General features: G+C 52.6%; 1 protein-coding gene across 13 annotated transcripts in view; it reads left to right on the forward strand.

The window, feature by feature from the left end:
- The window catches only part of DTNB (dystrobrevin beta), a 219178-nt gene extending 206440 nt beyond the window's left edge, over window positions 1-12738 (forward strand). For 4 of the 13 annotated variants that reach the window (XM_029938167.1, XM_029938163.1, XM_029938168.1 and 1 more), the window contains 5 exons: window positions 2142-2301; window positions 3114-3203; window positions 6741-6794; window positions 10148-10182; window positions 12002-12202. In XM_029938167.1, the coding sequence (XP_029794027.1) occupies window positions 2142-2301; window positions 3114-3203; window positions 6741-6794; window positions 10148-10152 (309 nt within the window). In that variant the 3' untranslated portion in view covers window positions 10153-10182; window positions 12002-12202. Of the gene's footprint in view, window positions 1-2141; window positions 2302-3113; window positions 3222-3681; window positions 4099-6740; window positions 6795-10147; window positions 10183-11933 lie in introns of those variants that run through there. The other 9 variants (XM_029938162.1, XM_029938161.1, XM_029938175.1 and 6 more) reach the window with 9 other exon arrangements.
- The last annotated feature ends 938 nt before the right edge of the window (window positions 12739-13676 follow it).

The raw sequence follows: 13676 nt of genomic DNA on the forward strand, positions 1-13676 counted from the left end.
TGCTGCCATGAATACTTGGGTACAAATTTGTGTGCAGACCTGTGTTTTCATTCCTCTCAGGTATATACACGTAGGAGTGGAATTGCTGGCTCCCATGGCCCTCAGTGTTTAATCTTTTGAGGAACTGGCAGACTCCTCTCTAAAGCAGCAGGAACGCATCGTCTTCCGTTCCTGCCAGCAGCGTGCAAAGGTGCCAGTTTCTGTGCGTCCTTGTCAGCACTTGGTGTTATCGATCTTGTTTACTTGCCATCCTGATGGATGTGAAGTGGTATTTTGTTGTGGTTTTGATTTGCATCTCCCTAATGGTTCATAATGTTGAGCATCTTTCCATGTGCTTACCGGACATTTGTATGTCTTCTTTGGAGAAGTATCTCTTCAGGCCCTTTGCCCATTTTTAAATTAGCTTACTTGTCCATTTGTTATTGAGTGTAAATTTTCTTTCTATATTCTAGATAGAAGCCCCCAATCTGATAGATGATTTGCAAAAATCCTCTCCCATTCTGTGAAGTGTCTTATTACCTTCCTTTTTATGACATCCAATTTATCATTTTATTTTGTAGTTTATGTTTTTAGGTGTCATATCTAAAAAGTCATTGCTTCATCTTCTGAGAGTTTCATGGGTTAGTTCTTATAGTTAGTGTGGTCCATATTGAGATCGTTTGGGTATGTAATGTGAGGTAAGGGTCTAAGTTCCTTTCGTTTGTATCATGGAAAGATCTCAGAAAGCATACTAAGTGATAAAAGCAAATTGCAAAATGATATGCACAGTAGGCTACCATTCATGCAAAATGTAAAAGCCGTGAAATATCATACATTATTCATAGTTATATATGTACACATAGGAAAAAAAATTCACCCCCAAATCTTTGATCATTGTAGCCTCTGAAGGGATGAGAATCAGAGACTGGGACCGGACACAGCTGGTGGTCCGATAGGTCTTCAGACTTCGCAGTGTTTTTAGGTTGAAGTGAATTTGACAAAATATGAACAATTTTCAATGTGGGCGGTTTATTATACTTTTTAGCTTTCTGTATATTTTAAATTTCTCAAATTAAAATACATATTCACACGCTCGCACAAACCGAAGAGTCAGAGAACAGGCCATCTCTGTTTAGTGCAGCGCCCATGCCGGCCGTCACACCAAGGTGGGACTTTGCACTCACAGCCTATCGGCGTGTATGGGGCAAATCCGTTGTGTGGGGTTTCTGAGCTCGATCCCAGAAAGTCAAGGCCCTTCATTTGAACTCATTTGCACACTTTGGCGTATATTTCCCCAGTTTTGCTTCCACAGAGAACCCGCTCTCTGCCACACCCAGCTCCCTTGCTCTGAAGAGCAGCATCAGGCCCCGATCTCCTTGAGCTTCCTTTCCCTAGACTTCTTGTGTTCCCCCACCACCCCAGGCTTTCCCCGAAGCTGTCCCTGAGCCTGCACAAGGAAAGTGCAGCTTCCACTAGGCGTGTGTCCATCCTCACCTGGTCCCCACGGGAAACCTCACTGTGCTTTTGACAAGTGCCGTGGCCTGGCCCTGGGAGGCAGCCTGCCGTGGAGCCCCTGATGCCCCCTGGGAGCAGGGTCCTGTGGCCCGGGAGCCACAGGGGCCACCATGCCTGCTGTTCCAGCATCTCCGGGGGCGTGGTGCCTGACACAAAGCTCTTACTCTTTTCTCTGTGGTTTTCTGCCATAAAATGGGTACAAAAACATACGCCCTTTCTATTCACAAGTGGTCATGAGGGGCAAGTGAGATAATGTCCGTAAATATGCCTGCAGACAAAAGTGCAAAGATGTTTGTGTGTCATTTTCCAACTGTGCGGCCCCAACCGCTCTCAGATCCTGGACCCAGCAACTCTGCTCAGGCCATCCGCCTGCAGGGACCTCTCTCCATGCTGGTAGCCTCTGCTTTTCCTCCCACTTGTAAGCCAGGCTCATGGGATTCACTGTCCTCCTCCCTCCCCCGCCTTCCTTTCTGTTTTCCTTTTCTTCCTCTCTGCAGCCTGGAGGCAGCCTGACTCCTTCCCTTTCAAATGTGATGCTGCAATTCTGGCCCCCTGGACTGCGGCTGTGGCCGGCGTAGACTGGCCGAGTAAAAGGACCTTCTCCCTCCTCAGAGAGGTAACATGTTTCATCTCTTTGATTCTCCCAGGCTCAGGCCACAGGATCACCACATACGTCCCCCACCCACGGAGGCGGCCACCCCATGCCCATGCCTGTCCGCTCACCGTCTTCTGGCTCCACCCCGACCCACTGTCCACAGGATGCCCTGAGCGGAGTCGGGGGGGACATGCAGGAGGCCTTCGCACAAGGTGAGATTTGGGAGCAGAGCTCAGTGGAGAGCTCGAGGGGGCTGGAAACGTGAACAAGATTCCTACTGAGATTTTTCTAGTTTCTTTTGTGTGCTTAGCTTTAAATGATCAGATTTTCATATACAGTATAAGTAAGTCCAGTGCTGGTCCCTTCTCGTTTAGATGGGCTGGTCTCCCAACCGGAAGCCTGCAGTCTTTGTGTGTTTGTGAGGAGCAGGCCTCTGGGGCCTCTGTGCTTTTTTTCCTTCCGGGGGTTACGGGCAGTGCCTTGTCCTGTAGGCTTTGCCTCCTCTGGAGGCATTGGATGGGATCACTCCTCAAGTCATGCTTTGCCTGGAAACTCTTTAGAGCGAGTAAGAGAAGGAAAGAGTGGAACTCTAAATAGGACCTTGCTGAAGGTGCATTCAGCACAGGATTGCAACCGTCTGCAGAGCTGGCGGCCAGCTGTGCTGTGTGGTCGGGGGAAGACGGCGCAGCTAAGGAGGTCCCCTTAGGGAGACAGAACGGCGTGGGGGAGCTGTTGCACAGTCAAGTCCCGCCTCAGGCCCGAGCCTGGAATCCAGCTCTCTTGATTGTGGCTAAGAAGCGTGCAGCTGACAGGGTCCTGCTGTCCAGGTAGAAAAGAAGGGGGAGGAGGAGGAGGACTTGGGTGCCTTGCGCCCCTGATGTGCCCAGGTGCGGTGGAGGCGCCGCGCCCCATCTCCCCTGCGTGCCCTGCGCTGTGCTCTGGGCCTGGCAGACGGAGGCATGCGCTCGGCTCCTCTCTCCACGCCCACCCACCTGCCATCGCCGTCTGCTCTGACTGTCCTCAGGTACGAGGAGAAACCTCCGCAGTGACCTGCTGGTGGCCGCTGATTCCATCACCAACACCATGTCATCCCTGGTGAAGGAGCTCCACTCAGGTGAAGCCCAGAGCTCCTGCCCGGCCTCAGCCTCCCCTTCCGCCCCCACGCCCTCCTCACTTCCTCGCCACGTGGTAAAGCGTCATCACGTAGCACGCACTACCTCAGTTCACCACTCAGTCTTTTTGCCTTCTAGGAACGCACTGGACGACTCCTCCCAGAGAGCCTGTCTCCCACACGTGATCACATAGAGCCGACACTTTATGTTTCTCTTAAGAGCAGACACAGTTTCTTGTAGAACAGACACAGTCCAGATCTCCCCGCACATACAGTTAACCTCTTCCCTGCCTCACCCATCCCCCACCAGCTCTCAGTCCACAGCCTCTCTCCCCAGGGCTGCTCGACCGACTGGTTCTGAGGCTTTCCTGGATGACTGAATCAGCCACAAAAGCTTCTGGACTTTCTCCCAGTTGCCTTTCTGCTCTCTCCTATCTGATTTGGTTTTGAAACCCTGTTCTCTCCTTTTGTCTTCGACTAGGCTCTGATTTCATGTGACGTTCGTGACCTGAGTCTGTGCCTTCTTCGCTCCTCTGTCCAGCCTTCCCTGTGGCTCCTTCCTGAGTTTCTCCATCACTCAGCTATTTCAGCTAATCACTGAAATAATGATTTTCCAGACACCCTTGCCTGATTGTTCCTCTTACATAAAACCCATGAAAGAGAGAGATAATAAAAGGCCATTCCCATATCATCATATTTTCAAGAATCCCCATGCCTCTCTTCGTTTTATAACTGCCAGGTATTTACTAATTGGTTTACGATAGTCAGATTCCCATGTTCCATATCAAACGCATAGGTTGCCTTCCTCAGTGCTACATATGGCCAACCTTTGTTCTTTTCACCTAATATTATGTTTAGGTCACTTAACAAGATTATGAAATAAAAATATAAAGCAGTGTTTCCATGGACTGTTCAAACACATCCACTGAAGTCATCAGTCCAGGCTCTTAGGGAAGGGAAGCCTTGGGTATGTCTTCAGATCTTCGAAGGAGAAAGCATACACCTTTATTGTTGTCTTAGGTCTGGCTCATGGCTTCCCTCTCAACTCTGCCTGTTTCCACTTAGAGGAGAGTAAGTGTCTGGCCAAGGTTGGTGTTTTCAATGCAGTGAAGAGGCCACTTCTCCCGTGGAGGGGGTGTGAAGGTGACAGTGTCTCCATTCCGGTCCCACTTCTCAATCCTCACTGTCCCCTCTTGATTGCATTATAAACACACATAAATACAAGAGGTGACTGCCTTTGAGATGACGTCATGGGTGATTAGAAAGTCCCTTCCCTAATATAGCTTTCCACAAATGCCAGAAATCCCACTTTTTGAAAGAATATCAGGCCATGGAAATTAATCACACTGTGCCTTGTGGCTCCTTACTAGGGTTTGGGCAAAATGAGTGACTCACAAACTCATCACACTTGATGAGAGCTAACTGGACACCATTAAACACACAGCACACAGAGACCAAATATCTTCACAAAACTCACAGGTCATAGGGCTGCTCGGAAGTCGCTTACGGTAGGAAAGGATCGTTTTAACAAAATTATGTGATGTATTTGGAAGGTACCTTAGACAGCACGTTGTTTGGTCCCCTTCAGAAAAGCAGTGAGTGATTATCAAGAGAGTGATTTGCTTGAAGTTGTGCATCTTGGAGGGGCAAAGCTGGTCCTAGAACTTAGGTCTGAAGAACCTGAAGCCAGTGCTATCACCACAGAGCCCTTCCGCCCACACAGGACAGGGTGTCAGATTTGCAGCCCCCGAGGGCCCCTTTCACTGACGCTCTGCCCTCCCGAGCCCTGAAGTCCACAGATAGCTGTGGACTAAGTCTGCACATGACACAGCCTCACAAAATGCAGAAACAGATTCCATTTACATGTGAGGAGGCCAGTTTCTCGGTGAATGGAGGAGGCTTGCCCAACACCACCACTGTCAAGGGCTTTGTTAGGATGAGGTGAGATGTTCAGATTGTCTTTACGTATTTTCCATACCATGTGAGCATACTGTTTTAAAAATATTTTCACAAATAATCTTTTTAAAAATATATTCTCATCTTTTTAAAAATATTTTCACAAATAATAGAATCTTAAGGTTGGAAAAGATCTTAGAAGTCATTTAATCTACCTTGCTGCCCGATATAGAAGTCCTCTGGGTATTTCCAGTGAGCTCATTCATGACCAGCTCTCGTCATGAGGAAGTTCTTTCTTATCAGAGAGCCAAACTTTGCTTTTCTGTGAGCAGTGTATCCTGACTCCACCCTCTGAAGCTACCCAGAGTAAGTTCAGTCCCTCCTGTCCCGATTAATTTAGCCTTTCAAAAGTGTTTGATGACAGGTACCATGGCTGACTGTCCAATGTTTCTGCAGCCATTTGTTTTTTGAAAGAGGGAGAGACCGTGTGAGCAGAGGAGGGGCAGAGAGAGAGGGAGAGAGAGAGAATCCCCAGGAAGCTCTGTGCTGACAGCAAGAGCTCCAACAAGGAGCTCGATCTCACAAAACATGACATCACGACTTGAGCCAAAATCGAGAGACTGAAGTTTAACAGACTGAGCCACCCAGGCGCCCCTCCGTGAGCCGTTCTTAATGTGATGTGGTTAGCATTTTGCTTCCTAACACTGGCATGTGGCCGGGAGTCTCAAGGCCCCAGTTCTAAGTGAGCTCCCAGAGCTGAGCACGCTCCTCCCTGTCGCGGGGGATGTGCTCCCTGCAGAGCCCACCTCGCTGTGGGCTCTGCGGCCGGCCTCCCTGCTGACGGCGCTGGGGGTCACTCCTCTTCTCTATGCCTGCTTCACTCAGAGGGGCTCCAGAGAAAGCACCCTCCAAGGGCATTAGCTTTTTCTACACAGCCACCTTGCTATTCAGTCATTTTAAGTTTGTTATCAGCTAAAACTTCTAGTTTGGGTTTTTTTTTTCTTTTTAAAAAATTTTGTTTAAAGTTTATTTATTTTTGAGAGAGACAGAAGACAGTGTGAGTGGAGAAGAACCAGGGAGAGAGAGAATCACAAGCAGGCTTCGTACTGCCTACACAGAGCCTGACTTGGGGCTCAAACTCGAAACCAGGAGATCATGACCTGAACCCAAAACCAAGAGTCTGACAGTTAACAGACTGAGCCACCCAGGTGCACCCTTTTGGTTGTTTTTTCTAAAAGAAGCCAGTGTTAGTCTAGGTATTCTCCCACCAGGTACGTTCGTGGTTGTTTTCTTGAACTTGAACACAAGGTGTTAGATGTATCCCTATCAGGTGTCGTCACCTTAGGGAAAGCAGGCGTAGGGAAGAGGCCACCCCCAGCCCGGTCACCAGGGAAGCAGCAACAGCCAGCAACAGGGCGGGCGACCTCAGCCGTGCTGCCCTGACGGATGTAGGGCCTCTGGGTGAACAGTGCCAGGATATGCACCACACAGGGCGCGTGCTAGGTGAGCATCAGCACCCTTGGAGGCCTGCGACCGTGAGCCTTTAGGGCTTCATCCCAAGCCTTCTGAGTTACTGCCTTCACCCTCCCCCTACGCTTGTGCTGTGCTGACGGGTCACTGGCCTCCTTGGACTTGTTTTCACAGCAGAGGAAGGTGCAGAGGAAGAAGAAGAGAAGATGCAGAATGGGAAAGACAGAGGTAAAGGCAGCTCACAGGACCCCTAGTTTGAGTGGGAGGCGGAGCTAGACAGCCCCTGAGGGAAACTCCTTTCCCTTTTGTTTCTGCTTCTGCCCCCAAAGCTTTCAGACCCCCTACTGCCTACTTTTCCCAACTGAGCACCAAGGTTTTCCCTGGAGGTGGTGGTGTCAGGCGACCAAGAAAAGCCTCCTGATTTCCTATCACTATGATAGATGGTTCAGATATAGGAAGTAGATACCAGCAGAGCACAGAACATGACCCTTCCCCTCCAGGAGTTTGTAATACAGTTAGAAAGGCAAGACAGAGATACGCAGAATCAATAGGAGATAAAATGAAGTAGCAGGAAAAGTTAATCATCAAACTTTGAGTGTGTGATTATAACTACAAGAAACATCTCTGAAAAGAAGAGATTCTTGCGGGCAAAATAGCCAAATGCTTTTCTGGCCTCAGTGAAAGAAGTAATAGCAATGAAGAAAGGTATCGGCAATGGACAGTAATGCCTTCCTGGCTTTCTTGTATATAAAACTTGCTTAATAACTTGTTATGTACAAGGAGCTGTGCTAAATGATGTCCACGCACTATCTCATTTGATACTTAACCACCCTGTGAGACACATAACGAGGTCTCTATTTTACCACTGAGAAAATAGGCTCGGAGAAGTATAGATCACGTAGCTCTCAGGCGGCAGAGATTCAGTGTGCACTGGGTCCTTCATGCGTCTGTGCTATGCTGAACACGTAACATCTGAGAGTTAGCGCTTATTTCAGTCATATATTAATATGTCTACTTCTGGATTCCTCCAAAACATAAGCTCCACGAGGTAGAGATTTTGGTCTGTTTTGTTCAGGATGTATCCCCAGTGCCCAGGAGAGTGCCTGCCACATAGCGAGGCGTCAGTAAATTATCAAACACGGAAATACGCTAGATGATGCCCTAGAGAGTGCTTCCTCGGGGAGAGAGCGGGAGCGGCCCCGCCGGCCTGGGCTCTGGAGCATGCACCCCCTCTCTCCACCTGTGCTGAATGCTCTGCACAGAGCACACCCTTCCTGTTTGATTTCACAGCCCACGAGCAAGGATTCGAGACAGGGCGCAGAGCAGTTAAATAACCTGCACAGATCATAGCCGGCAGAGGCGGGTTCGGCGCCCCCCATGTGCCTGGTAGACAGGCGAAGTGAGAAAAGTCGTAAGGAAGCAGGGGAAGGAGTAGAATGGGAGCTGCAGGCAAAGAAGGTGGGAAGGAAAGGACACGTACCTGGGGACAGGATCCACAGCGCTGCCTGCCGCGGGGGCGCGCGGGGCAGGAGGCACGGGTCATCAGAGCTTGCCACCAGCACTCTGAGACTGTCCAGGATACCGGAAGGAGGAGGAACAGATTCCAGGTGCCACAGTCGTCCAGTGAGTCAGAGCGCGGCCTGCGAGGCAGCGGACGGTGGCTGTGAGGGACGGAGGAGAACGGCAGGGCCAGCCAGATGGCAGAAGGGCAGGCCAGCTGTATTTGAAACATCGGGGAATGGTAGTGAAGGCCCGCTGTCCTTGCCGAGAGCGGACCGGGAAGAAGGCAGAAGGGCTGTCGTGCAAGAGACGAAGAGGGGAGGAAACGCACCAAGGGAAGTTCACACTCTGTAAACACGTGCTCTAGTCACACGCGCACACACACAACCCACCCACATCCTAGCGTTCTCTGGAATGTTCTCAGCTTCAGACACAACAGCTGCTGCTTTGGCCTCTCTTCCCGTTGACCCTTCCCGGTAGCTTTCCCTGTGGCTTCTCCTCAGCCTGCCTGCGTTCTGTGCAGCCCACCGAGCACGACCCTGACCACTTGGCCTTGCCGTGACCGTGGACAGCAGCCCTGGTCCTGGCTCCGGTCTGGGTGCGGCCGCATCTCACACGTGGGCCGGCATGGCTTCCCTTGCCTGGTGCCTCCTGGTCTCGGCGGCCTCTGTCTGCTCCTGAGTTCTCTACCAGCGTCTCTCCTCTCTGCCCCTCTTGCTCTTGGCGTCTCCCCACCTCTCTTCCAGTGCACACACCAGCATTTCTGTCTGTCCCCAGGATACCTTGTGGGAGGACCTGAGCTTCCGTTACTGTGGTTTTAGGTGCCATCCCAAGGAAAAGGGTATTAAGAGCCAGGGTGAGATATGGGCAGAGTTTTAAACAAATGTTTGACCCTTGGCATTGTACGGGTCCCAGGATATGTCTCTGTAGCGGAGCTGAGGTACAAGCCAGGTGTTTTTACGGACAGAACTTCTAATTGTCTGCCGTGGTCTAGACAGGAGATTTTACTGTAGACCAACATGGCGGTAACTTCGGTCACTGAGTGACTCTCAACCATAGAGAGAGAGGAAGTGTGCTTCTTTGGGGCTGAAATCATGCTGACCTAACATAAACACAACTTGGTCAGCACCCTACCAGGCAAACATAGTCTGCTCAGTACAAAAACCTCTAAGAGCCAAATGGGCACTTTTGAAAAATTTGTGACCAAGCCAGACTTTGTGAGCACATTCTCCCCTATCTCAGCCCCCTCGCTGCCTTACCCTGGACCTCTGTTTGGCCGCATCCTGGGAAATGCTTCTGCTCCCCTGGGGGGCCACTCTGACTCCGCATCCCCTCATCACTCCCCTGGGGGGCCCGCTCTGACTCCGCATCCCCTCCCCGCTCCCCTGGAGTGGGCAGAGCTTGTGGCAGGGACTATTCGGATCAGACTGACATGCTACCGCAGAGCCCAAAATTCATCTCGGCCACTCCAGAGCCTCATTCTGTGCTCCTTTGTCCTTCAGAGCTGCCTCTCCCAGAACCCGCCGCCCGTGGTGTTGGGAGCTGCAAATCCAGTTTGCACACTCAGAGTACACTGGTGCATGGCCGGTAGACTGGCAGCAGCGGCCCTCTGTGAATTCTCAGGCTTTTGAGGGTGCAGGCGGTGTTCAAGATGTCAGGGTGAGCAGGAGTGATTCAGCATTCCCTGGCAGATATGCCTGCCTGCAGGAAATACCACCAGTATCGAAACCTCGTTCCTTCTCACCTTGGTCATTTTCAGAACCAGAGGGGCCGTGCCCCCTGATGTAACCACTTTCTGGATTTAGGGTGGCGTCATTTCCATTTTAGTAGTAGTGTTTTCCCTCTCCCCAGAGACAGTTGTTTCTCCATGGTTTTATGTTCATTGCAGTTGCTGGTTGTAGGTCGTGTGACTCTCCTGGCCCTTTTCATACCTGGTCGGGAAAAGCCAGCATAGGGAAGAGAAGGGGAGAGGCAAGTCCAGAAGCCCGTGGGTGCGTGGGCCGGTCAGTCCCGGGGAAGAGATGAGGCCGGTGAGACACCCGGGCGTGACTCCGTGTGTTGTTTGTGTCTATGCTGCACAGGTTAGCAGAGGAGCCGGGACAGAGAGGACGCGTGGGTGAGTACAGTGCTCTCTGCCCTCCCCACGGCCCTGGCACTTCAGTCTAAGATCTTCCCCTTCCTCCTCCCTTCCCTTGGTCTCCCCTTCCAAGCCAGCCGTCCTGAAGGGTGGAGAGTCCAGTTAAGGTTTTCCTTAAAGAGCCCAGCTGCACTGTTCACTTTGCTGCAGCCCTGCTCTCATACCCCCGTGGCCCCTTTTCCAGGCTCTGACCCATCTTGCTCTACACTGGGCCCGGCCTGGGCCTCAGGCATGGCTTGGTGTCACCGGTGTCTGGATGCAGCCGGCAGACCCATGAGCTGCTCCCAGCCACCTCTGCCACCTTGCTGATTGCCCATAACCATCATCATTTCTCTCCCGGGGTCCATGCCAGCGCCCCGGGTTTCCCACGCCCAGAGCCGTGGCCTGCCGCGGAACCTGACCACAGACACGTATTTCCATCCTGCGGGGTCACGTTCACTCTCAGCAAGCCAACCAAGCCCTTTCCCCTGGTGCCTGCCAGCCCGCACCCCCTCGTCCAAAAAAAAAATCAAAGTACAGATTTCCCTACCGGACAGTGCTCCCTGCTTTAGGAGTTAGTCTTTCACATCTTTCCATCTGAGGACCTTAACCCTTCTCCCCTCCCAGTTCCAAGACAGTCAGGCTTTGGGGCCTGCTCGCTAGATAGAAGGGATGAAAATAATTGGACAACCAATCTGTTCAGAAGAGTTCTTTCAAGGATAGATGTCTTTGGTTTGGCCACGGGATGTCTCTTTGTCAGTCTTTCCTTCCATCCCCCACTTCTTGTGTTTAAAAGTCAGGCGTCTTCCTCAGTTACAGATCTTCCGGGCAGAAAAGCCAGGGCTGTAGCGCATGACCCTGAAAAAGGAACATCTCCGGGCTTCCTGCCAGCCCCACCCCCAGGTGCCCTCTCCCCAGGGGCTCTGTTGGACTCCCGCTGAGGGGCCCACTGACTCAGGGATTGTGCAAGCCTCCAAGGGAAGTACCTGAGCCCCAGTTCCCTTGCTGCCCTGGGAATCTCAGGGCCTCCGGGGCTTGGAAACTCACTGCACATTCAGGCGAGGCCCTTCGCAACAGCAGGCCTAGGCCGCCGCAGCCAACGAGCGAGTCAGGAGCTGACTTGCCCCTCAGGAGCTTGCCAGAGCCGCCCGCCCCCCCAGCCAGGGACACAGAGGACCTGGGGGATAAGGATAGGCACGCCAGAGCCATCTGTCCCTCACCCCCCTCCTTCATGCAGAGGAGGGAATGAAGAAGGCCCACGGCCTGGGAGCTTGGTGCCGGAGCGAGAGGCAGAGCCGGGTCTCCTGCACTGTCCTCAGACCCGATCGGGAGTTAGGAGAAACTCATCAGGAGCACAGAGTCAAATGAAAAGCATAAAAACTCAGGTGGCTCAGTTTCACAGACCCTTAAGTTCTGCCCTCTTCTGGACTGAGTCTAAGGCTGTTGTCCCTGCCACGCCATGTTTGTAGCCTTCTCTCCAAGCTCGGTGCCCCTCTCCATGATCACAATCCTTCCTCCCAAAAAGCAGCACATTCCAAACCTTGCACTGCAAACCCAATTCTTTCTTCCTGGAAATATTTCCTGACCCTGTGACCCCAGCCACAACTCCCAAAATCTCTAGGTACCCCCAGAAAAGAGAAAGCCTCTTTCCCTAAAAAGGGGCATGAGTATTATCAACTCTTTGCATCTTCTAAGTTGAAAGGGAAGCCTCCCAACAGCCCCGTCCCAGGACATTGTCTTGTCCCCAGCAGATGTGAGCGGCATTTGCTGGGAGACCCTCTGCAGCCTCCGTGAGTAACAGCGCGTCTGTCCTGCACAGGCACAGGGGACACGCGGCAAGCTGGCGTTGACGCGAGAAGGCGAGGTCCTCCCCCAGAGGCACATTCCTGTCCATCTTCCGGCTGCACACCTGGGCCAGGCCTGCAGGCTGGCGGACGTCACTGCCTGGCAGGGAGAGGGGAGCCCGAGCCCGTGGGAAGTGGGAGGGACTGCCTGGTGCCGCTGCCGCTGGTGGGCCTCCCCCTTGCTCAGTCCTGCATGAACTAGCATCTTCCTCACTCCCCTCGGGCCATGGTCTCATCTCGGCAACAGGAATTTACCAGGAGGTTGAAAAGAGAAAAGAAACAGCGCGAATCTCCTGTGTGTGTGACCTGATGGAGTTCTTGCTGGCATCTTGCCGACGCACGGCGTGCTCCCTAGGGTGGGGGCACAAGTTTCCTTACCACCTTTGACCTTTAAAAACCAACAGGTTTTCTTCCCTGTATCGTGCAAAGACAGCTTCAGGCTTTGCTGAGTTTTACAGACATTCACACCCTGGCCACAGTGCTAAAAATAGCCGCCTTCCTTTCTCTCGTACTGGTTAGCTAGGCTTCCGCCCGGGTAGCCTGGGCGGGAAGGGGGAGCACAGAGCTCTGCACTGCAGCCCGGAGAGGATCCAGTGCAGCAAAGCCGGAGGCCTGCTGGCCAGGGAGCACTGGCCCCCGGGCTCCGTGCTCTCGCCACCTCCCCCTTCTCAGGGTTCCATTCTGCTCTGGCACACATGATAATCAATCCCAATTCCTGGTGATTTTCATTTATTTTTTTCTGCTCCCTGGGCTCCAGGATGTTATTTTTAGTAGTAGAACTGCTATAAATATTTATAAAGGGCAGTGACTGGAATGAAGCGAGAGGCCCCACAGCTGGCGCTCTCATCCCCCCAGCACACGCACCCCTGCGGACCCCTGCCCGAGGCCTGAGGAGCCAGTGGGCTCAGCCCGTATCCACCCACGGAGGGAGTCACGTGGAAACCTCGTGAGGGCTCGGTCAGGGCGAAACGGGTGGGGTTAACTCTCCCTCCTTCCCTTTCGCTGTCTCTGCTTCCTCATTACTCCCACCCAGGAAGGAGGTCAAGTCTCATTCCGGGAGTGCTGTGCCCTGCTAGGCCCGGGGGGCCCTTGTCGTGAATGCTGGGTACGGGGGGAGGGGGGGCAGGTGCAGCTTGGATCACTCCAGCTGTGTGAGAGCAGAAAGGAGATGGGAGCCTGCGGAGAGGCCCTATGGCCGTGGGGGGCTTGTCTTCCGCCGCAGCTCCCGAGCTAGCGTGCCCTTGCCCAGCTGTGACCAGCAATGAGCCGAGGCCCTGGAGAGCCAATAGGGATTCTGGTAAAACAAAAGCATCGGTGAAAAGGTTCTCCTACACACTCAGGAAACAGGGATCCAGCCTTGCCTGGAGGGCCAGATGGGGCAAGAATGAAAGTAACCATATGGAAAGTTCTGAGGGACACGCCGTGGTGGGATTAGGTTGGGATGGGGGTGGGGTGGGGGGCTACAACAAGGTCTCAGGGATGCCGGTGTGCTTCCCCCACAATCCTGACTTCCCACACCGAGGACAGGGCAGAACCCCACTTCCCAATTCCTCTCATGAACTGCTTGCTTCTTCCAGGGCAGAAAGAGCCAAAGAACAGTCAGATTAAAAGCACCAGCAGCTCCAAAACAGCCGAGTGCTCAGGCCAGCT

This window comes from Suricata suricatta, chromosome 4 (assembly GCF_006229205.1).
Source record: "Suricata suricatta isolate VVHF042 chromosome 4, meerkat_22Aug2017_6uvM2_HiC, whole genome shotgun sequence".
In the NCBI taxonomy this organism is placed as follows: domain Eukaryota; kingdom Metazoa; phylum Chordata; class Mammalia; order Carnivora; family Herpestidae; genus Suricata; species Suricata suricatta.